This window comes from Hyaena hyaena, unplaced genomic scaffold, assembly GCF_003009895.1.
Source record: "Hyaena hyaena isolate Hyena2069 unplaced genomic scaffold, ASM300989v1 scaffold_154, whole genome shotgun sequence".
In the NCBI taxonomy this organism is placed as follows: Eukaryota; Metazoa; Chordata; class Mammalia; order Carnivora; family Hyaenidae; genus Hyaena; species Hyaena hyaena.
In genome coordinates, this window is record NW_024080786.1 from 658921 (window position 1) to 682385 (window position 23465).

At 43.5% G+C, this 23465-nt stretch overlaps 2 protein-coding genes across 3 annotated transcripts in view; both read left to right on the forward strand.

Annotated features, from left to right (window-relative positions):
* METAP1D (methionyl aminopeptidase type 1D, mitochondrial) overlaps nt 1-15836 on the forward strand; it is an 85809-nt gene extending 69973 nt beyond the window's left edge. Inside the window, exons 3-10 of the mRNA XM_039239226.1 lie at nt 12-161; nt 1599-1747; nt 2326-2368; nt 5944-6107; nt 12785-12882; nt 14190-14237; nt 15192-15270; nt 15414-15836. Of these exons, the coding sequence (XP_039095157.1) occupies nt 12-161; nt 1599-1747; nt 2326-2368; nt 5944-6107; nt 12785-12882; nt 14190-14237; nt 15192-15270; nt 15414-15492 (810 nt within the window). The 3' untranslated portion in view covers nt 15493-15836. The remainder of the gene's footprint in view (nt 1-11; nt 162-1598; nt 1748-2325; nt 2369-5943; nt 6108-12784; nt 12883-14189; nt 14238-15191; nt 15271-15413) is intronic.
* A 4841-nt stretch (nt 15837-20677) lies between these two features.
* On the forward strand, nt 20678-23465 carry DLX1 (distal-less homeobox 1). Of its 2 annotated transcripts, XM_039239221.1 has the most exons (3): nt 20678-21082; nt 21770-21969; nt 23208-23465. In XM_039239221.1, the coding sequence occupies exons 1-3, from the start codon at nt 20770-20772 to the stop codon at nt 23460-23462; spliced, it is 768 nt and encodes a 255-aa protein (XP_039095152.1). In that variant the 5' UTR covers nt 20678-20769; the 3' UTR covers nt 23463-23465. The 2 variants fall into 2 exon arrangements, with proteins under 2 accessions (XP_039095152.1, XP_039095153.1); XM_039239222.1 differs by lacking the exon at nt 21770-21969 and having other exon boundaries at nt 23208-23337.

Consider the following 23465-nt stretch of genomic DNA (forward strand, 5'->3'; position numbering starts at 1 on the left):
TTTTCCTCAAGCACATAAAGAAGCCAGACTATGTGACGACAGGCATTGTACCCGACTGGGGAGACAGCATAGAAGTTAAGAATGAAGATCAGATTCAAGGGCTTCGTCAGGCTTGTCAGCTGGCCCGTCATGTCCTCCTCCTGGCTGGGAAGAGTTTAAAGGTGGCGTCTCACCAAGCCTCAGAAGGGCTTACAGAAGGGGCAACCAACCCTCCTCTTTTCTTTTCCCTCTGTCCATTGAACTCTTCTTTTGTATACATCTAATTTGTTACAAAACCAAGTAAAGCCTTGGGGTGGGGGAAAGGGATTTTATTATTTTATGTGTTTATTTAAGAGCTAACTTAAAATCCAAATTCAGTGTTAAGGAGAAAGATTCCAGAGATACTTTGGGCCCAATCAGCCTATCCAACTTGATCCATGGCAGGCATCTTTGACTTCTGCCTCCTTATTCCTGCCTGTAGTTTCTGCTTTTATTCCCCACATTATTTCTGTGTGCCTGAAGAGTTGTTCCGCCTCATCCTTTGTCTCTTTTCTTGCATTAACTCTGCGAAGAAAGATTAGAGTGGATAACACAAAGCTATAGGTAATGTAAAATGTAATTATGGACAGCTGTCTTACTACAAGATTTAGTTCTTCCAGAATAATCTGAAACACCCTGCTTATAAGAATCATTAAAGAAAAAAAAAGGTATGGACCTATAGTTTCCAGAAGGTGGACAGAATTTAAGAAGTGAGTCTCAGTGATGAAATCACTTAGGGTATCGTTTGTGTAATAAACATGTGATAGCAATGTAACTAAATTTAATGTGAATATCAAATAGCACAAAAATATTACAGAAATAGTTAATTTTTAATAAAAGCTTTTGTTTTAGAATTTTATTTGTGACTTATGAGTTTATGGAGATATCTTCATGTACTCATAAAACTCAATTTTAGTTTAGTTTTTTTTTTTAGTTTGAGAGAGATTGTTTTTTAGTTTTAGTTTCAGAAAAAAATACTCTCAAAAGTATTTTTTAAAAACAATGGATTTGTTTAGGCATGAAAGAAATCAAGATTCGTGACAAGCAAACTTCTACAGTGTGTATCAGACCTAAATTTTAAAATAATGATCCATAATCTCCCCGTCATTGCTGCAAAGCCCATGTAGGGTTTTGCGAGATAAGAAGGTATGGGATGACCCTCTTTTCAAGCTTTGTCATCTAAACTGAAGATACGTTTGAGAATTTATTTATATGCTTTAGCCAGCCCGAGGCACTAACCATTGAAGAAGAGGAAGGAACTGCCTAGGCATACTTTGTGAAGCTTTCAGGCTCAAAAGGAATCATATCATTGAATGATTCACAGATAATTTAAAGGATCTTAGAGTTTAAAGTCTCCATTTCCTAACAGCCCATAACACCATCCTGTGCGCAAACAGTTGTCCAAAAGGCACAGTTTAAAAATTTAATGTTAATCACCATTAATTAAACTGTTGTATCACAAGCTTATAACAGTAAATTTATATAATCTCATCAGAAAGTACTGTAGCTGTAGACATAGTCAATGAGTACAGGAAATGACTTCAACAGTTGCTGAACAGTTTCTTTATTTAATATTTTAGGTTGACATGACAACTGAAGAGATAGATGCTCTTGTCCATCAGGAAATCATCAGTCATGATGCTTATCCCTCACCTCTAGGCTACGGAGGTTTTCCAAAATCTGTTTGTACCTCTGTAAACAACGTGCTATGTCATGGTATTCCTGACAGGTATTCATTGCTTAATAACATATTGTTCCTTTGGAAACTAAAGCATGAAACTAAGATCTATAACATATGTTGAAAGATGCTAGTTGAATTGAAACCCACCTGTAAACTTTTGAAGCTGATTATGGTAAAACAAAAATTTTGAAGTATTTTGCTTCAACTGGACATACTTTAATGTTTGTTAAAGCAGTGAGTAATCCAAAAAGTTATGGTCCATGAAATATCTCTTTTACCTTCTTAGATTTTAACCATATAACTGATAAAAATTCAAATGTAGGCAAATATAGATTATCAACTGTTGTTTCAGGTCTTTGCAAAATTAAGGTAACTAATAAGTACATTTATTTAAAGAATATTTTAAAGATGTTTAAACAATGGCAATATGTTCCTATTATGTGTGTCTTGTAATATTTGATGTGACTAACGTAACTTAAAGATTAGATATAGTTATTCCATTTATTCCTCTTCCACTCTAAATTATCAGTGTGACTCACCGGGGTTGTGATAGTCTTAGGCATTTATTTTTACATTCCTTTTATTGAGATCTGTCTATCACCGTTTTTATTCTGTTTATGTTTCAGTCGACCTCTTCGGGATGGAGATATTATCAACATTGATGTCACGGTGAGTAAATAATATAAAAAATAGTCTTTGATCAACTTCAGAATTGCTGGTAGCAACAGGAAGAATTGTGGATTGAAAATGTGAACTGCACCAAGGGAAGTGCTGTTTACTTCTAGACCCAGACGCAAGCAGCTGGTTTCCTTTTTTGTCTTTAACTCTGTGTTTATTCCAAGTAAACCCAGGCCTGACTTGAATTTAGGGCTGGAATCAGATGCACTGAGATCAATGTTGGCCTAAGTGAAATGTCAACCCAATCCTGCTATGTGTCATGTTTTTGAGAAGGTGTAATTGTTATTGATCCACTGTGTAGTTAATGCAGAGCACCACAGCACTGGGCAGCTGCTGAAGCTAGATATGTATGAGATGAGCTAACGCGAAGAAAGCCAGCATTTTTCCTTCACTCTGCCAAGATTGATCTTCCTCTTCCTGCTGATTTTGAGTGGGGCCTGTCATTATCTTACTCTGTCATTAGGGGCTACATTGGCCTGTGTGTGTCAGTCTATTTGGACAGCAACTCTTTTGCTAGCAGTGTTCCTTAGATTTATTAAAATCCCTGAAGGTAACGTCGTGTTCCATTTCTGGTATAGAGGGTATAGAGAGCCTTGAACTTGGAGCATACAAGCAGAGTGGTTTTCTCACCGAACTTAACTTTTTACCAAATGGTTAACAGCCTTTCTTTTAAATAACAACCCAAAGTGATTTCACATGGGAACTTTGAATTGTATAAGCTCTAACCTTTACTAATTCTCGCAGCCTCTCACTGGTCTCAGACTTGGATGATTTGGGCTTGGGCAGTTCATTTTACTAAAAAAATTTGTAGCGGTTCCTTTGGGTTATGTAGATTGGAGATAAATTCTATATGTCTCATGATTAATAAATAATTTTTAAATGAATAAAATTTAATCAACTGATGAGAACTAGTTGAGACAGACAACATTCAAGGAGTACAGCTTCTGTTAATGAGGAAATATTTTTAATAGTAGTTGTGTATGTATCCAGACCATGAACACAGGTAGGTGTGGGAATGAGGTGGAAATTGGCATCCACCAGTTGAGTTTAGTCAAATTTTTAGTTGTTTAAATTAACTCACCCTCTTGTCTTCCTATCAGCTTGTATGATAATATAGCCAGAGATTCCTTTATTGCTGATACTCTTTCATATATCATTTTGTCCTACTTAGACTACTTGAACATTTGCTCCACATATATTCTGTTGGTTTATCTTTCCAACTCAGAATCATGTAGAGGGAGATATTTTATAAAGTATACCTGAAATAAAGTATTTTCATGATATACTTTTCTTTTGAATTGTAACTGATTTAGGGGTTTTACATTTATCATCTCACCTCATCAGCCCCTAATAAAATATTGCCACTTTGAATGAAACCAACACACTCTTTCCTGCTGCCTCCAGTGCATCCATCCCATGCCTTTTCTGTTTTCCTGAAGACTCTTAATAAACAATTCCAATTTGAACATTCAAATATTTCACAGTTGCAAAACTAATAAAGCAAAGTAAAATATTTCAAGTGTCTAGAAATCTGGAGGAGTCAGGAAACATACAGGTAGGTATCTTAACAAATTATATTTCTTTTTCTATCCCTCCCCACAAATTATATTTCTTATGAGGTATTTTATTAAGTGAAAGGCTCCATTATCAGATCTTTATACTTTTATTAGAAAATACTCATCATGCATTTTATAATTGTTTACATGTTGTATACATCACCAGAAAATAGGCATCTTTCCCCCTTGAAAGTTGAATGTTAAAAAATAGACAATGAGATGTCCAGAGTAGTTGCTCGATAAATATTTGTTTAATAAATAAAGTACAAAACAAGAATACTTTGGGAGCACAAATCCTAACTATAGATAACTGCCACAGACTTTCAAAAGTATTGTTATTTCCATATATATTGTATTTTCCAAGTAGTCATTTTGAAAGCTAGCCAAAAGTCATAAAAAGGAAAATAAAGATTTTTAAAAATATTTTTACTTAAATAATAGTTATAAAACACTGAATTATACATTTAAAAATTTATGTTTATTTCTGAGAGAGAGAGAAACACAGAGTGCGAGTGAGGGAGGGGCAGAGAGAGAAAGACAGAGCACAGAATCTAAAGCAGGCTCCAGACTCTGAGCTGTCAGTACAGAGCTCAATGCAGGGCTTGAACTCACGAACTGCAAGATCATGACCAGAGCCAAAGTCCTCGGACTGAGCCACCCAGGCGCCCCTATGCATTTTTTTTTTAATGATTACTCTTATATTGGCAACTGTTATATATTTGTGTATAACATCAAACCTGTACTTTCTTGGATTGCAAATGGGAACAAATGTATAAAATTCTATTACAAGGAGTTAAGGTCACTTGACATAGTAGAGAAAACATTTGATTAGAAGCCAATAACCCATCATATTAATCTGAATCTACCTCTGTATTCCACCACTAACCTGAGACAAGTTACTTGTGTATGCCTCAGTTTTCTGACTTAGAAAGTAAAGACATAATAACGACTTTTCCTGCTTCCCTTACAGAGTGTAGTATTTAGTACAGAATACTATACAGATTTAAGACATTAACTCAGTATTAAAACAATCAGAAAACTCAGATAAATACCTTTTTTATATAAGTTTCTGCATTCTACTTCATGAGAAAGAGAAATGTGAAAAATAGTTACATAGGTCAAATTTATGCAAAATAGCAAATTCCACGCTATGTCTAAGGGTCAGCTTTCAACCAGTCTCTTCTACCTTCTCTGTTTATTATAGTGTTTTTATTATTAGTGATTTTTATAATAAATCTGGTATTTTTCAAGATCCTATGGGGCCTTCCAAATCATTGACAAGTGATAAAATTATTTTTTCTGTAATTTTATTCTTAAGTTTATTTTGTTATATTTTTATCCTTTAAAAACCCATGTATAGTGTTTTCTGTTAACATTCTGCTATCTGGAACATTTGATTAAAGTTTCACTTCCAGATAGGATTTTTCCATAGCATATTTCATTCTCATATTCAATTTAGTTCAGTTTTTAGAACTAAACTCTCCTATGTCAAATACTGACAAGTCTATTTTATTTCTTCTTATCTGTCACTTCCAAGTGTAGAACTGATAAATAAAAGATCGTGTATCTCCATGACACTGAAGAAACTTTTCACTATGTTAAATTCTTCTGGGTTCTTTAGACATATTATAGTAATTGTGGGTCAGTGTCTTTGGCCACTAGCTTATGCACATATAGTTTTGTCTTCTCAGAAATAAAATGAGGTATCAAAACATTTTAAGAGCATTGTTAATCATAATGCTATTGAAATGGCCATACAGTTACATATTTATTTTTAAATTTTGTCATATTGTTTTATGGCTTCTTTTTTTTTTTTTCTTAATTTCTGTAAGGTGTAAGGCTTTAGCACATTTTTTTTTTTTTTTTTTTTTTTTTGGTAGGGAAACTTCAGAGTAATTCTGGAAGTATGAAACATCTGAATCTATTAAATGCATAAATGAACACAATATATACATTAGGAGAGTTCATTTTTAAACAAGGACATATTTTAAAACGTTTGCCTGTGTTTAGGTCTATTACAATGGCTACCATGGAGATACCTCTGAAACATTTTTGGTGGGCAATGTGGACGAATGTGGTAAAAAGTTAGTGGAGGTTGCCAGGAGGTGTAGAGATGAAGCAATTGCAGCTTGCAGAGCAGGGGCTCCCTTCTCTGTAATTGGAAACACAATCAGGTAAGCCTTACACTGACAAGTAAAGGGAGGGTTGGCAAATGGGACAAAGGTTATTGGTGGCTTGGTATAAAGTTGATGACATGTTTTATGATTCAGAACCATCATTTCAGTCTGATATCAGTATGTGGACTGCCAAGCTGCAGTGTTGTTCTCTGGGTTTAAAAAAAAAGATTTTAAAACAGTGAATTATACTCGGGTCAGCAGGAAACTTATAGGAGCAGCAAGCAATATTTATACGACTGCTTTAGTTTTAGCTCAACGTATTAGTCTGTGGTGTTCCTTTACTCAGAATCATACCAACTATGGAAGAAAGCCCCTAAGGGGACAAACATCCCAACTCTTGAGTAGTGAAACAGGAGGAAAACTAAATTTTATAAAGGAATGAGGTGAAACATATTCCTATGATACAAAGGTAAAAAGCATTCGCTCAAGCAGGCCTTACCTTGTAAATCAGTGGATTAGCAAACAGGCTAAAAGGGTAAGCTTATGTCCTTTCTTGTCTGGTTCAGTTTTCCTGTAAACTATGGCTTATTTTCCAAACAGGATTCTATGCATGCTTTTTGAGTATATGTGTATTTTCTGAATTCAAGACTTCCCTATAATCTGTTCCCTTCGTTTAGATCTTCCCGCCGCCCCCATAACTGTTTTGAAGTAGACATACAGAATATGTGTTTTCATTTAAAAGTAATACATTTTGTTAAAGATGATCACATCAGTACCTTTTAAAGTACTGTTCTCATTAATATGAACCATTGAAGACTTCCCGTTTGTCTAAAGGATGGAAGTCGTAGTCACCTTGAAAAGATGCTGCCTTTTTTCTTCGTAAGCCCTCAAATACTTTAAGAAAAAAGGCAGTAAAATATCAGTTAAATGTATTTATGGCTTTAAAAATATTGTAACAATGTCTGAATCAAACTTTAGTAAAATCTCTTTGGGTTATATCTGAGAAGCTTTTATTGAAGACTTTGAGCAAAATTGTGTTTTTGACAGTTTTAAATTATAGGCTAACTAGCCTGGGAAAAAAGGATAGTGTCTCTCTGTTCTTTCATAGGAAATGTTGAATCAGACCCCTACTGGGAAAAGAAATTTAATGCATATCTCACTATCTTACTGTCCATGAATATAATAGAAATGAATTCAAAATGCAGTTTTATTTTTGCAAATGGGATGAGTCGATAGATATATCTCATATTTTTGAACACCTAGGGTTCAACAAATTTACTGGTGGTGCTCTTGCATTTTAACAAAATTTATTCTTCAGTAGAAGGGGGCAGAGAACACTAGATTCTTATTCAAGCATTCTATCGAGCTCTGCATTCATGGCTGTGTCTAAAGGGCATGTCAGCCTTTGATTCTCTCTGAGAGGTAATTATCCTTTTCCTGTCACGGAACAACAAATGATAGCTAACTACAGAGGCACATTTGCAGTAGTCACATTCATCAACTGCAGGAAAAAAAATTCAATTTAATTGTGCAACACAGCTGCACATGGGCTTTTGAGCATTTTCTGTTGTTCTCCCTGTCTCGCTATTCCTCCCTCCAGATCTATTTTTTAAACTTTTTTTTCTGGTTATTTTTTCCCCTTTTTGTCTCTTCTTCCATTTTTACTCTCTGTACTTTCTTGTTAAAGTAATTTTCCTTTGTGGCTCTCATTCTTTTTTCCCCATTGAAGGCTATGAATGTAGAAAATTATCACAATTACTCATATAATTGAGCCTCTTTGTAGCAAGTGCAACTCCAGTAGCCTTTCTCCATCATGAAAATGGTTTCATTATAGGGTTTTTCATATTCTCTGACACCATCTACACAGAGGAACAGGCGTGCAGATGAGATGTGCTAGGAACAGGCTAGATCAGTAAGGTCACAGTAGGAATAATTAGCTCTGCTATGGAAAGAGCATCTAGGCCTTTTACTGCTACATAAATGTACTGTCCGTGGCTTTTAGTCACAAAAAAACTTACTAACAAATGGAGCTCCCGCCTACTACTTTGAAAAAAAGATTTGTATCAACACTACAATTTTCCATCATTAAGACTAATAACACAGAGCCTAGTATACATCAAGGGGAATAAAAAGAAAAATCTCACATTCAAGTGGCGGCTGGGTGCTGACCTTTGTTCCCTTTTTTTGTGTACGACTTAACTCTTTACAAAAAAGAGCCACACGCCACACCAACATGCAGGTGAACTCCAGCTAGTGCTCGCAAAGCATAGCATTCAGTCGGAAAATCTGATAAATCTCCATGCAGGATAATGCATTTCATTACATATTCACTACATTAATTCTAGCTACATAAAAAGAAGAAGAAGAAGAAGAAGAGTAGAATTGAAAGTGACATTGGATTTTAGCTATCTGGATGCAAAGGTCAGTTTTCACAGAGGATGAATTTGCATGTACAAGCTCCTTTGAAAACCAGATCAGTCTCAACAACTACACTTACAAAAACTACGTGAAAAATAATAGACAACGAACTTTTTACTTTTACCCTGATACATTTCATTGTTTAGATGGCTTGTGTCTGCCACCGGGGACTAACAAATGTTTGTTCTGGTGTGTTAAGGCAGTGTTTCGGGACCTCTATTATTTCGCCTTTTCTTATTCAGGCAAAATCTCAAGGGAGTAAATAAACAGTCTCCACCTTTTAGCCAAAAGTACTTGGAACCGTTTCAGACCGAAGGTTTACAAACGTCTTTCAACTAGCCTTACTTATTTTAAGATATTTACCACCTTTCGCACAAATTCCTTCTCCTGATAACACCATGCAAAGAACATGCAAGCATCTTTTATTAGTAGTACGTTACCAAATACCTAGTGATCTTTATGGGAAATTTTGGAATTCTCTGAAGCCTATAAGGATGGGATGATATCTCTGGGGAAACACTGGCTAAAATAGTTTAATGAAAAGAGTTTTCTCTGTGCCCTTGTGCTTCATGAGGGATGGCTAGTGATGTTTAGGCTACAGTGTTACTATACTCCCTGCACCTCCATTTTGCTTTAAATTATTTCTAAATCTGTGTATTTGTAATTCTCTCTAGATGATATGATCCATGCATATGAGAATACTGTGAATGTGTAGATTCATGCATCCCAAATATGTGACAGTTCAATCAAAAATAATTTAAACTTACAGTTGTAAATGTCATGATGAAAGTATCAATAAATGGTTTTTAATGTTTAATTCATAAGTATATGTTTTGATATTAATTTAGAAGAATATAAAGCAGATTTTTAAAAATAATCTCTTTCTATTAGATTATGCACATTTAAACAATAAGTGGCTCAGGCAAAATAAGTCATTTTAATGTCATCCGTGATGGATTTTTCTTGACAGCTACTGTAAATTACAATTACACTGCTTCTCTCTGCACACGAAAGTAAGCACTGCAATAAATTATCTTTTATTTCAATCCATCATGTCTGCTTTTCGGAAACAGAAAACCTCAAATAAAAGTTCAGCACTATTGTAAGAAAAATACAGTAATTTGTGATCCAGCGTGAGACATGAACGTGTACCACTCTTTTGCAAAAACGGTTGTTGGCTTTCAAAAATACTACTAATTGTACTTAAACATTACTTGTCATTAGAGGGAATCCTTGGACTTGTGCATTCCTTCATTCAGTGCTTACTGCCTAAAATAAAAATCTGGAAAGACTGAAGTAAAAATCTGTAACTTGGAAGATCAGGTGCCATTTAATCAGAGATATGACCATTTGGAAATTGGTGCCCTTTATAGGATTCATGTAAAAATCCTGTAAATTCATGTAAAATTAGTGATAAAACTATTTCCATGTGCATTTTTTATTTCTTTAGAAGAGGATGCGCTTAAATATAGTACTCCTCAGCCCTCTTGGCGAATGTATTCTTAGTCATGAAATGTATTAAGAGTTTTAATTTCTCCAGGCAGTAATTCAGTTGAGGAAAACTACCTCATGAAAGGGAATTGAACTGAAGAAAACAGTCACAAGATGAAATTCCTTAAGAGAGATTTCTCTTTCAACTAAAAACTATAACCAAAACATGAACTATAATAATAGTATAATATAAAAGAAAGTTCATAGACTACGTTAATACACTTTCTTCTTCCTCTCCCCTCTCTTCCCACCCCAGATAGTCCCTATGACTCTGAGTCATAAACATGCTCCAGCTCATGGATGAACGTACTGTCTGAGAGGATTTTTAGTTAGGGAAAATCAGAACAGAACAGCTAATGCCAGGAGAATTCTTTTCAGTAGATTTCAGCAGAAAGAAGGCAGATCTCATGAGTGGAATGTCCAGGACAAGAAGACCCTTGTGCTCAGAAATGGTCATGGCCCTGAGATGGCTGGTGTTGGGGTGCAACGGAGGCATTTCTTGGGCACCCCTGCCTGTCCAGCTGGTTCCATTTTCCTCAACACACAAGCTAAGAGAAGCACACATGTTCCACACCCCCCCATGCCACAATCAGGGTTACCGCTACTTGCTTTCCTGTTAGAGCAGGATCTGCTATTACAGGTCACTTGGATTGTCTCTATGAAATTAGATTTAAACCCTAGAAACAGGTAAATAATTCTGTGCTTCCCATATTTTCCAAAGTGGTAAAAGAAGCATTATTTTAAGTAGTAATTAGGAACCTTAATGCGATTTCATGGCATTTAGTCCCAGTAAGTATGTGTTGAAAATCTCACTACAAATCCAAAAAGAAAATACCCTGAAAAAAAACAGAGAGAAGTATACACTTAGCTTCTGGGAGTCAAGCATTGAGATGGGTGCTTAGCCAAGGAGCTGAATGAAATTTGTTGTGTTCTTTTCCTCTTTCCACCCGGCTCTGAAATCCTTACCCTTGCATTCATGACACATACATTCTGTGATACTCCTATAACCATAAGTTCCTGCAGGATCAAGGCAGTAAATGGTTGTAGGAGAATGCACTCAAATATCTTTAGCTACCTTGTAATTGCACAGCTTTTTTTTTTTCTTTCTTTTTTTTATGAAGAGGAATGAGAGGGATGATGGTGGAGGGAACCCAAGTGTTTTTTCAGAATGGGCTTTCTTCCTTTCCTTTCACCAGAAATTAAAATGAAGATTGCCATTATAACACACATTTAAGATGTAGCTGTGATGCCTGCCAATCAGTTAGATCCCAGGTTTTGTTTTGTTTTGGGGGGGGGGCTTTGTTTTGTTTAGAAAAGAAAATAGAACAGTTTACATTGAATGTTCTTAGAATCATTGAAGTCTGTTGGTATCGAAGTCACATAATTGATAGGTTTAAGTAGAACCCATTCTTGTAAAAAAAAAAAAAAAAGCCTCCATCATTCTATCATTATTGTCATATTTCATAGTCTCTCTTCCACCCTCTATCTACTTCTCAGTTTTTATTCAGAAATTTTGTGGCACAAGTAGAAACATCTTGGAAAAGTTTTTCTGCCTCCTGCCCAAAGTGCGAAAGCACACAGAAATAACTATAACCATAAGGTACAACTTTAAGAGATAAAAATGTTGACTCATTATTCCTGTCATCAGCACGTGCTTAGCTTACCTATTTCTGCACTACCAGTTACATGGGAATTAAATCTGAATGAGAGGCTGTCCATCTGCTATTTGTAGTGACATTCTGGTCCAAGGGAAGATATCTTGCAGGTCTGGAGATGCAGCTTAAATGTGTTCAGAGTGTATTCAGGGTACACTAAACTGAGGGTCTGTTAGAAACTCTAGCTTGAGATCTGAGAATGCTGAGTTTGGTAAGAATTTAAAGAGTAGTCCTGTAAATCTTGGTTCATTCTTATGGTTAGGGTTAGGGCACTGTGCCCGTTATCCACATGAAAATATAACTGTCAATGGTATATATGTTCTAGTCTTTGTGGTGCTCCTAGAAATGAATATGTTCACCTGATTTCAAAGGCAGCTTCTTAACTTTGTAGGTGAAGATTTTAGGGTTGGAATCTATATGTCATATTTCATTTATAGGGAATAGATGGAACCCAGTATATTTGCATGTAGAAATAACTACTAAAGCATCAAGGATTAGGAATCACAATACCAGCTTCTCTTAAGCATCACAGTGATTAAAAGACATTCTGTTTGAATTTCGTTAATGATATAGGTCTTGAGTGGGAATCCCAATGATCACAAAGTTTTGGAGTATTTTAAGAATACTGACAAAGCAGGTTTGATCTTTTGTATGAGTGTTTCTGTTTCTAAGATGTATAGTGTTTTGAAATAGGCCAAAATAAGGGAATTATAAAAGTAGGAAGGTCACATTTCTAGATTGCATTTTTGTTTCTCTGTTTGGTTCCCAAGTCAGTAGTAACTTGCAGTCTTTTGTGAAACCTCATACAAACAAGGCAAGCTTTTATTCCCTGCATTCTATACACATGTATCTGGTTATGTATATTGATCTATATATGAGATAACACTCATCTGTTATCTAAAAGTGACCTTGTTTGAGTGCTGTACTAAGGTAAATGAAGCAAACCACTACGTTAGATACATGCCTTTTTTCTTAGTTTACCCAAAGGGAGTCATTACACACAATGGCAACAATTTTAATGATTCCAGAATAATGAAAACAGTAATGTTACCATCTGACTCTAAATATAACTGATTTTTTTCGCTTTCGGGAACTATTTTAAAGTGACTTTAAGTATGCATTAAAAACTTACCTAATTTAATTAAATATTTTGTTTGGTCACTTTTAAAGCCACATAACTCATCAGAATGGTTTGCAAGTCTGTCCACATTTTGTGGGACATGGGATAGGATCTTACTTTCATGGACATCCAGAAATTTGGCATCATGGTAAGAAAGCTATTGAATGGGATCCAGAAAAGGCAGTTTTGCTCCTGATGTTTCAGTAACTTTGAATGTATCATCCTTTGGTGTGTATGCATGTGTGGGGGCGGGGGGTTACTTAATTGTAACCAGCACATTACAGTGTTACTGGATTAGAGCCCGCAGTTTCAATCGCAAAGAAAGGTTTATTTTGTCTTTTGTCTTCCCACGAAAGGTGATAGCTAGAAGACACAAGGGATATTTGCCTAGAAAAAGTTAACTGAAAACAAAATGCCAGTGCATCAATGTCCCAGCAGCATGCACATATGACTGCTTTCTGTTTTTCTTTTTCTACCCCTTCTCTAACCGCTGACTGTTGTGGTTAAACTTCATTACATCCTACACAGCGTTGACAGCTGATCTATTTAGCAGCATGTACCCGTTAGTGATTTCTAGATCACAGCCACGCTTGTGTTCCTTCCCCAGAGCCTTCTGCTTTTCACTGCCTGGGTGTGCACCCTACAGTGAGAAACACAAGGGTGGGCCAGAAGCAGTGGGAGGATTTGGGGGAGGGTAGGAGGCAGTTCTATGGAGTGCCCCCAGGAGAGCTGCACAGTTGGACAGGGACCAAAGGAAAGTTAGGCCTTGACCTGTGTGCTTAGGATGGGAACGGTCTCTGGAGGGACTACCAGCTGGAACCCATTCCCTGGAAGATCCCCATAGACCCAGCAGATCAGAATTCTTTTTGTACTAGAGACCCCTCTCCCCCATCGAAGCAACACAGAAGAGGTCCCGGCAGGAGTGCAGACAGAGCATCTCAGGCGTGTATCCCACCCTACACCAACACTTGGAGTCATTGCAAGTCACTCCTGTCCTAGCTTCCCGCTCCAATATGCACCGCTAAGTGGCTGCCTTCCCTTTGTGTCAGTTCCCCAAGATATCTTCCTCTTTGGGGTAGGAGGGCAGGGTCTAGGACCCAGTGGAATCAGGAGACCTTGAAGCAAGTGGACAAGGGACAGGTGTGTGGGGGTGGGGGGCGGGTATCCAACAGGTGTCTGGAGCACCCAGGCTGCCTCTGCTAGGCTTTGGTGCACCCTTCCTAGGGGTCTTGACCCCCCCAACAAAGAAAATGCCGAAGCTAAGGCCCAGAACCCCTGTGTTTAACCTGTTGGTGGTAGCCACCACCAGGATGCTAGAAATCTCCATCCTTCCTTCTACCCTAAAAGAAAATAAATAAAATGACCAAGGTTTTTGAGCAGTCCTGACCCTCTAATTGTGTTTCTCTCTTTCTCTCCATTTCCCACTCCCCCTACCCCATATATTTTGTTTTGCAGCAAATGACAGCGATCTACTCATGGAGGAGGGAATGGCATTCACTATAGGTCAGTGCCCAAGCTCCCCTTCAGAGAGTGGGGGCTCTCCTGGTGGAGGCAGCAGCGCTGGCCTGGGCCAGGCAGTCCCGTGAAGGAATAATAAAGCCAATCAGTGTAATGAAATAATTCAGATGCATAGCAAATCTGATTAAATAATATCCTGGAGTCCCATCTTCCTAAATCAGATACTTACCGACACATTTAGGAGACGGCAGCCATCCAGCCTCTAATTCTGTTACCAGCATAATGTGGCGTTTGGTGTTTTGTTTTGTTTTGTTTTCATTTTTTTGTTTTGTGGTTGGGGTTTTTTGAGGGTTTTTTTTTGTTTTATTTTTTCGTTTTTTTTTTTTTTTTTAAATTAACACCCACTAACTAGAAGCGATTATGTCCCTTGCTCTCTGTCAGCAAGTGGTATGCAGTCTCTGGCTGCCCATTCCTGGCTGATCATGTGATTGGTGTCACCACCAAATTCCAATCACCTAAGACCTCAGAGGCATCATATTTCTGACTGTGGTACTTAATGGAGAAGCAATTAGAGTGAAATAAGAAAATTGTTATTTGCTGATTAATGAACATTTTGAGCATGTTTTAAAAATTCAAATATTTTTAAAAACTGACTGGTATTTATAAGAGGGACTGGTGTTTGGGTGGTTATTATCCGCAGGGTCCTAATTAAGGCTTGATTAAAATGCCCTTTTTTCTAAAAAAATTACGAACTAGGCAACTTCATACATTTTTGAATGCGGTAGTGTTTCCTCTCCCTACTGTTTAGTTTGTAGTATACTATGTAAGCAACATCAATTATCAGCCTCTGCGAGATGACAACATGAACCCGTGGGGGAAGCACTTGGGGGGAGGGGAGGAGAACCTTCTTATTCTCTTTTTTCATAATCAGCCGAAACAGAAACAATATTTGACAAGAATCTGATTAGATCACTGCAGTAAATATTTTCCTTCTTACAGAGCCAATCATCACCGAGGGATCGCCTGAATTTAAAGTCCTGGAGGATGCATGGACTGTGGTCTCCCTGGACAATCAAAGGTGCCGTTGCTTTTAAATTATATGGGAAGGGAAGGTTCGTCCGACAGCCCTGGCGGGCTACTGCTCCCCACCCCCTTACCCCTACCCTGCAGCCGGGGGGGGGGGGGGGAGTTGCGCTTTGACAGCTGCTGTGTGTGTTTCAGGTCAGCCCAGTTCGAGCACACAGTTCTCATCACGTCGGGGGGCGTGGAGATCCTGACCAAACTGCCGCAGGAGGCCTGAGGAGCCGCCCGAAGGTCTCAGAGGCCAGGCGCTTTTTATCCCAAATTGCTGAAATCTAGCTGGAGAACTTTATAAAAGACACAGGCGAAGGGCAGTTCACACAGTAACCAACCTAGCGTCTAGTCTTGGAAAACCCTGTGGGGTTTAGGGGCAGTTGGGAACTCGGATCTCAAGCCCTGCTTTGGGCGAGCGGCTTCAGAAAGATGGATCCTGGAGCTGGCTCAGCTTCCTAACACTGGGGGTGGGGGGTGGGGATTCTGGAGGAGAGTGGGGACGCCCTCATTTGGAAGATGAGGGATTTCTAGAGATGCATGTTTTTTTCCTCGTCTTGACTCTGCCCAAGTAAAAAGCTTTTCCTTCTTAACCATTGTGTCTGTGCTCCTTGTGTCTCTGACAGTTACTGGGGAGAGAGGGTGGGTGGTTAATTTTTGAATCTCTAAACTTCTTACATGTGCATATGAGGGGGAAAAATGAGCCTGGATGTTAGCTGGGAATTTTTTTTTTCTGTCTCTTTTTTCCGGTCTTGTGGATCCCACGTTGCACACCCCAGCCCTTCCAGTTCTTTCCCTTCATAGCTGCTTTTGCGGATGAAAAGATTAGCCCAAAAACAGAGGAGTTGGTCACAAACATTCCCCTGCCTGTGAAACCTGGGCCTGGTCTCTACAGAGCTCTATCAGTCCAAAAACATGACTTTGCCAGTCCCCTGTGGCTCCTCCTACGTGTCCCTCATCCTGTCCTAAGTGGCCATCCCTGAGGTTTCTTTTGAGAACCCCTCTCCACTCCTCCATCACACACACGACTGTCTGTTGCACTAGGAATTAGAATATCGGCCTCAGCCATCCAGATGTGAACAGTGTCCAACTGGTCTAACTCCTAAGCGGGCCTCTCCCTGTATTGGCCCCCTTTGGACTGTGCTCTTCTGATGGTGACCCAGAGGATCCCAGCAGGGGGAGATACGGAAACTTTTGAGGGCTAGGGTCAAGTTAGTTGGGATTGGAGCTGGCAAGCCCACAGCTCCACCTGCTTCAGAAGCAGGAAATCCAAAGGCCCACGTTCTGCATTTCCCAAAGGCCCATTTCTGATTAGAATACCCTTCCTTCCTCAGCACCTCCCCCCCAACACCTGTTCACACCTGGGCTCAGGTGAAGAGGTATTGGGCATCTAGCAGACCATATAGAAACTATCCCCCCTCTGATCATGGTTTAAAGAACTATGTTCAGTGAAGTCCCGGTGTCTGGGCAGTCAGGGGTTGTGCTAGCTTTTGCTTGTCCTGAAACGGGTTTTGCAAAGTTGCCACCCCCTAAATATAGCTTGGGCTGGAGAGCATCAAGGAAATGTGAGCACCTGTAGTTGTCATGACAGGTGACCTCTGTGATCAGGACCCAAGAGGCAGCTCACCTTTGTGACACTCAGAGTGGAGAAGAGATGGGAAACTGAGGCCAATAAGTGCACTTGGAAAATTGGCGAATTCAAGCTTTTCCCTGAACTTGGATTCTCTTAGGTGTCCCCAGCCCCTCCAACTCCCTTTCTCTGTGTCCAGGGATGTAGAATTTGGACCAAAGTGGTTCCAATTCAAGTGGATCTGAGAGCTGGAAAAGGCGAGGGAGGGGTTGAAGATTTACAAGGACCATAGAAAAACTTTGGGGATGCTTGAGAGTTGGCCAAGCAAAAGCCTCAAGGCTGAGGCTGCAGCTCTGAAACAATCCTATTCTAGAGGAACCAGGCCCAGATGGCCTTGGGAGAGGTTTGCCAGATAATGATTGCACTTCTCTCCTAGAACAATCAGATTGCAACGGTTAGCCTCTTATCTTATCTACGGATCAGTTTACTCCAAGTTCCTCAAGAATAATTTTATTAGGGCCACAGGATTTTACCATAAACTGGGATAACATGCTGCTTGTGCAGCAATTGTTCTGAGGTGGAAGTATTTTGGGGACAGGTTCATAATCCTATGTATTAAAGTAACTAGTTTAAGCCTAATTTAAACATTATACACACATGTATGTATATATAGCAGCACCAGCCAATACTCAGCTCCGTAGGAAACAAACTTGAATTAGAACGAACTCCGTTTAACATGCTTTGAAGTTGAAGTTAGAAAGCAGATTTTAAAATACCGCGTGCACCACCGCCGTCACCTCCCAGATGAACTGGCCCCAAACATCCCCCCGGGGCCATTGGGATTTCAGCCCACGCATGCCTACGGCTACTACGGCTACTACCACCGGGTGCGGGTCCTGCGGTGTCTCCAACAGGTTCTACTTGGAATCCGGGACTCTCAGGATAAATGTGAGAGTTTTGTTTCCTCACAGAGTTGGGGCAGGCAAAGATCTTAGCAAACCAACGTTTCAGAACAGGTGTCTTAGCAGCGGGGGTTTGGGGGGGTTGGGGGGAGGGATCCTCTCTGGCCTCCTAGAGTGGAGACAAGATCGCTCACTCGGAAACTACTCAAGGCCGGGTGTCTCCGCTCCCGAGGGCCCCGGCTCAGCCTTCCCTCCCGGGACCCGCTTCTCTGCGGATAGGAAATAATTCCCCAATGTAGAGACTCCCTCGCCCACATATAATTCATTTCTAACATAAACAAGACTCTGAAACCTTTTCCTGAGGGGGCGCGTGCGAGTCCTTTGTTCCACGGAGCCAGCCCTGTCCCCTGCGCTGGAAAGGCTTGGATTCCCCCCCCCCCCTCCAGAGGTGGACCGAGAGCCCTGTAGACAGTCGCGACCTGTGGCCGTCTCCCTCTCCCCTTCCCACATCTTGCAGTTCTCTGGAAGAAACCTAGCCGTCGGGTTTCCTCACGCGTCGCCCTGAGCGCCCGAAGTCAACCGCCACTTCCCTCGGTCCCAACCGCGACCCCGCGCCCGCAGAGGCAATCACTTACGTGGGCAGGGCCCGGCTATAGGTGCGCGCGAAAGACCAGGGGCCCGGGCGGCGTCCGCGCCGCTGTGCGGGGGGCACCGCACCTCACTCCACACCCCGAAACAGGCTCTAGGAAGGAGCAGTTAAAGCCACAAGTGCAACAAGAAAATCAAGAGGAGTCGAGCGGCTCCAAGAGTAGTCTGGTGGCGGAGTCATTAGCTGGTTGTTGCTACAAAGCATCACCGTGTGGTTCGGTGATTAAGGGGAAAAAAAATCTTTTTAAACGTTGGCAAACCCGTTATTGGTTTGAAGTCTTTTTTTTTTTTTTTTTTTTGCTTTTGTTTTTCTTTTTGCTCCAACCACGCTGCCTGAAATATTGCTACCCCCAACATCATGCCCTTAAACCAAAGGAGAGGAATTCCGCGGGCAGCAGCTGCGGCTACACAAGTTAAAAAAGAGAGAAGCCCCTTCCACTAATATCTGTAACGACAGCACGATGTAATTTGTTTTGAATGTTCATTTTTATTGGTGTTCCCTCTGCCAAAATGTGCTTGATTACAGAGGTTTGTCCTGTGATCATTGCGCACTCCAGACAGGGGAAGGTGCATCGCCGAAGGTTCAGCTCAGGCCAGATCAAATCCCGGGCTGTTTAACGCTGAAAGGCTGCATGTTGCTATTAGTGTTAAATATATGGCTAATTATGCGTATGAAAATTAAACATCAGTGTTATGCTAATGGGGCGCCTTCAGCTGCGGATCGGAGCACTTGAGACTACCATTTAATCAAATGAATCAGTAACTAATACATCTGCACGTGTGAACTTTCACAAGATCATTTCCCCGTTCCCGTCACACCGCTAAATTATGAAAGAAATAATTATCAACACTTTCTAATTACCTAACAAAGTAATTTGGGATTCACCGTGGGGCTGGCGGGATGGGGAACCAGCAGTCCCTAGCAGGCAGCGTGGTGCGCGCCACGCCTCGTGGGGGCGGCTGTGTGGTGGCGGCGGCGGGGGGCTTTTGTGCGCTTTTCTGTACCTAGCGCCCCAGAAGATAGAAGGCGCAGTGTCAGCCTTTGCTAGCCCTGCCCCCAGGCCCAGTGGCGCCCGCTTTGACCACTGAAGATGAGGAGGATCCTGGGCGACAATGAGAGACACGACTGTACAAAGACATGCGAGCCTCCCACTGGCCTGTTTTTGCCGTGGGTTTCGGTGTTCCCCAGGACTCCTAAACCCGGGGTACTCTCGCCAGACCCGGCGAGGCTGGAAACTGACCACCTGGGACCCGCGTCTAAAGCCAAACTGAGCCCGCCGGCTCCTCGGCTCCACTCTGCGCCGCGCCCTTGGGGCGAGTGAGTCCAGGGCTTTCAGCGCAGAGGGAGTGAGGAGGAGGGGGAGGCGGAGGAAGGTTGGGAGGGAAAGAGGGGGTGTGTGTTGGGGGGAGGGGGCGGTGCGGCCGCCTTTCCTGGGAGGAGAAGCGCGGGTTCCTGGCTCTCCGCGCGCACTGCTTTAATCAGACCGGTGCAGCCTCGAGCTGGAGTGGCCAGCAGGGCCTGGAGCAATGCGAGCGGGCCCCAGGGAGCGGCGGCGGCGGCGCGGCGGCCGAGTGAGTGAGTTCGCCCAGAGGGCCCCAAACCTGCCCCCAGCGATGTGGCAGAGCAGACCCAGGCCCGGGAGATGCCATCGAGGGGAGCGCTGCGCTAGGCACACGACTCTCGGGAGGACAGCGCGCGGCTGGCCGCCGCCGGTGCCCCCACCCCCACCCCCGTGCGCGACTTCGCGCTCCGAGGCCTCGGCCGGGCTCCGGAGCCCTAGCTGAGCGCTGGACCGGGTGACGGCGGCTGGGAGAAGTGATGCCCCTGTCTGGGTGTTGGGGGCGGGCGGAGGGTGGGGACAGTAGTGGGGGGAGGGCGGCTGCGCCGAACCGCTGGTGGGTTTCTGGGAAGTACGGCGCGCCGGGGAAGGCGGGAGGCTGAGGAGCCGCGGGCCGCGGAGGTCCCGGCGCGGGTGCTGCAGCCCATTGTGCGCCCCACGCGGCGCGCTCTGTTGCAGAGGAGCCCCGGCCGGGAAGTGTGGACGCGTTTCTCCCGAGGCCGGGCCGCCTCGCCCGCTCTAGTCCAGCGGAGCCGGAGCGCCTCGGACCAATCCCCGGTGATTATGCAAGACAGCGGACCAATCAGCTCCGCCAGCTCATGAATATTTATGACCTTGGCTGAGTCAAAGCTTTGAAGCGAGTTTGGGGAGCTCGGCAGCATCATGCTTAGACTTTTCAAAGAGACAAACTCCATTTTCTTATGAATGGAAAGTGAAAACCCCTGTTCCGCTTAAATTGGGTTCCTTCCTGTCCTGAGAAACACAGAGACCCCCAAAAGGGAAGCAGAGGAGAGAGAGAGACCCACACCCAGACCCCGCGAGAAGAGATGACCATGACCACCATGCCAGAAAGTCTCAACAGCCCCGTGTCGGGCAAGGCGGTGTTTATGGAGTTTGGGCCACCCAACCAGCAAATGTCTCCTTCTCCCATGTCCCACGGGCACTACTCCATGCACTGTTTACACTCGGCGGGCCATTCGCAGCCCGACGGCGCTTACAGCTCGGCCTCGTCTTTCTCCCGACCGCTGGGCTACCCCTACGTCAACTCGGTCAGCAGCCACGCGTCCAGCCCCTACATCAGTTCGGTGCAGTCCTACCCGGGCAGCGCCAGCCTCGCCCAGAGCCGCCTGGAGGACCCAGGTACGTGCGCCTGCTAGGGAGAAGGAGAGGGAGAGGAAAGGGTACGAAGGGAGCGAGGGACAGAAGCAGGGAGAAAAAGAGGGAGGAAGAGGGGGGAGGAAGAGAGAGAGAGAGAGAGAGGAGGGAGAGGGGGAGAGGGAGGAGGGGGTGGGGAGGGCGCCGGAGCAGTGGAGGTTTCGGGTATCAATCTATGGGTCCTTGTCATAGCAAAGAAAAAAAATTTTCAAAATTCCACCCAACTCGCAACTATCCAGTAAAGAATAAATCCGAGAGCGTCCCCTGGAACTGTCTGGGCCTCTGGGCGGCTCTGTGCACCGAGCACACAATGCCCCTTTGGAAAACAGAAACCCACATGTGCACGTATTAGTCTCAGTAATTATTTATTGCGTAGCGCTATAAACAATGTATGCAATTAAGGGTAATTAAACCTCAACTACCGCCTGCAAAAATAGCAAACTTTCCCTGCAAAGGCAGGAACTACACGTTTGGGAACTGCCCCAGTCCGCCTGCTGCGGCCCGGGTCTGGCCCTCGGACTTTATGGGACACTTCCCTGGCTTTCGGAGTTTCTTGAGCGTTCTCTCTGAGCCCAGCCACCGCCACCCCTCGGTTGCCACCGGCCCTGGGCTCCCCTCACTAAAGGCTGTCCCTGCATTAACAGTGGCCCTCCGCTTCTGCTGTCCCTCCAGGGGCTGACTCCGAGAAGAGCACGGTGGTGGAAGGCGGTGAAGTGCGCTTCAATGGCAAGGGGAAAAAGATCCGCAAACCCAGGACGATTTATTCCAGTTTGCAGTTGCAGGCTTTGAACCGGAGGTTCCAGCAAACTCAGTACCTAGCTCTGCCCGAGAGGGCGGAGCTCGCGGCCTCCTTGGGACTCACGCAGACGCAGGTACCTTGCCGCTGCCCCCTCTGCCAAGCGGGCTTCCGCGGCCGGCCTGCGCCCGGAGCTTCTTGTCTTGCTCTTTGCGCCTCAGGGTCAGAGATTGTGTGCATGTGTGTGCGTGTGCGTGCGTGCGTGTGTGTGTGTCCTTCCCACTCCTGGCTCTCCTGGCGTCTCTCCTTCCTTCCTTGTTTTCTCTGCCCTGGCTCTGTCGCTGAGCTCTGTATTCCACGCTGTCTGCCGCCCGGCCCTCAGTCCCTGGACAATCTGATTAGGGCGAGGAAGGATTTCCCTAGACGTTTGTTTGGGGACTCTGAGGTCACACGTGCCCGAACAACTGGAACAATAGACGCTGGGCTTAATCCCTTCTTTGCCTTTAAAGTGTGTGGCTAATCACTCAGGGCCCGGCCAGCCAGAGCCTCTGTCTCCCATCTCCTCCTCCTCCTCCTCCTCCTCCTCCTCCTCCTCCTCCTCCTCCTCCTCCTCACCGGGTTTGGGTAGGAGGAAATCCTTTCCTCCGCCTTCTCACCTCCCATGTCCCAGACCTTGGAGGAGAAACGGGACCTTCCTTCCCGATTGCGCTTAAGACTTTGGGGAGCCCATGGGCTTTCTGATCAGGACTGGCGCGGATTTCCAACGTCTGGGCCGGGATTTGGAGCGGAGCTGGGGAGAGCAAACAGACACTAAGACACTTAAAGGTTGATTTTAAGTCCAAATGAAAAGTTTAAACAAAACCTTTGGCCTCCTCAGTTGGCCCCTAACTCACTCAAGGGCAGAAAGAATGGAGCAAGGAGAAAGTAGGTGGCATTGCAAATAAATTTCCTCCACTCCTTTCCTCCACTCGATCCTTTAATGGATGTTCCTATTGGACTTGAAGACGCGATGCTGTGCAGGCGCTGCTTCTTCCCCCCGACTGTTGCCAGGGTCGAGCTGAGTCCCTGACAAGCGAAGGTCTGGATCCCCCCCCCCCGCCCCCTCACTCCTCACCACCACGCCCCCTTGGCTCTCTGAGAGCTGCCCCTGCGGGCCACCGGCGGCCGGCAGCCTGGCCTGCCAGGCTTTGATTCTTATAGGTGATGAGGGGCTCTTCTTGGAGGGCTCTGCTCCTCCGGTGGGGAGCTGCCCAGTCTCCAGGGCAGCCAGGGGAATCCTTCCTCCACTGTCCCACGCACAGCCCCCTTGTCTCCCCGACGACCACGGTAGGCACAATGGACCTAGCCGAGTCACGTTATTGTCCGCTCTTGCAGGTCAAGATCTGGTTCCAGAACAAGCGTTCCAAGTTCAAGAAACTGATGAAGCAGGGCGGGGCGGCTCTGGAGGGTAGCGCGCTGGCCAACGGCCGGGCGCTGTCTGCCGCCTCCCCGCCAGTGCCACCTGGCTGGAACCCCAACTCTTCATCCGGGAAGGGCTCGGGCGGCAGCGCGGGCTCCTACATCCCCAGCTACACGTCGTGGTACCCCTCGGCGCACCAAGAAGCTATGCAGCAACCCCAACTCATGTGAGGT

Coding starts and splice junctions, on each gene's coding strand:
- DLX1 (XM_039239221.1), top strand. CDS start 20,770: ATGACCATGACCACCATGCCAGAAAGTCTCAACAGCCCCGTGTCGGGC. Junction 21,083..21,769: donor GAGCCGCCTGGAGGACCCAG/GTACGTGCGCCT, acceptor CTGTCCCTCCAG/GGGCTGACTCCGAGAAGAGC. Junction 21,970..23,207: donor TGGGACTCACGCAGACGCAG/GTACCTTGCCGC, acceptor CCGCTCTTGCAG/GTCAAGATCTGGTTCCAGAA.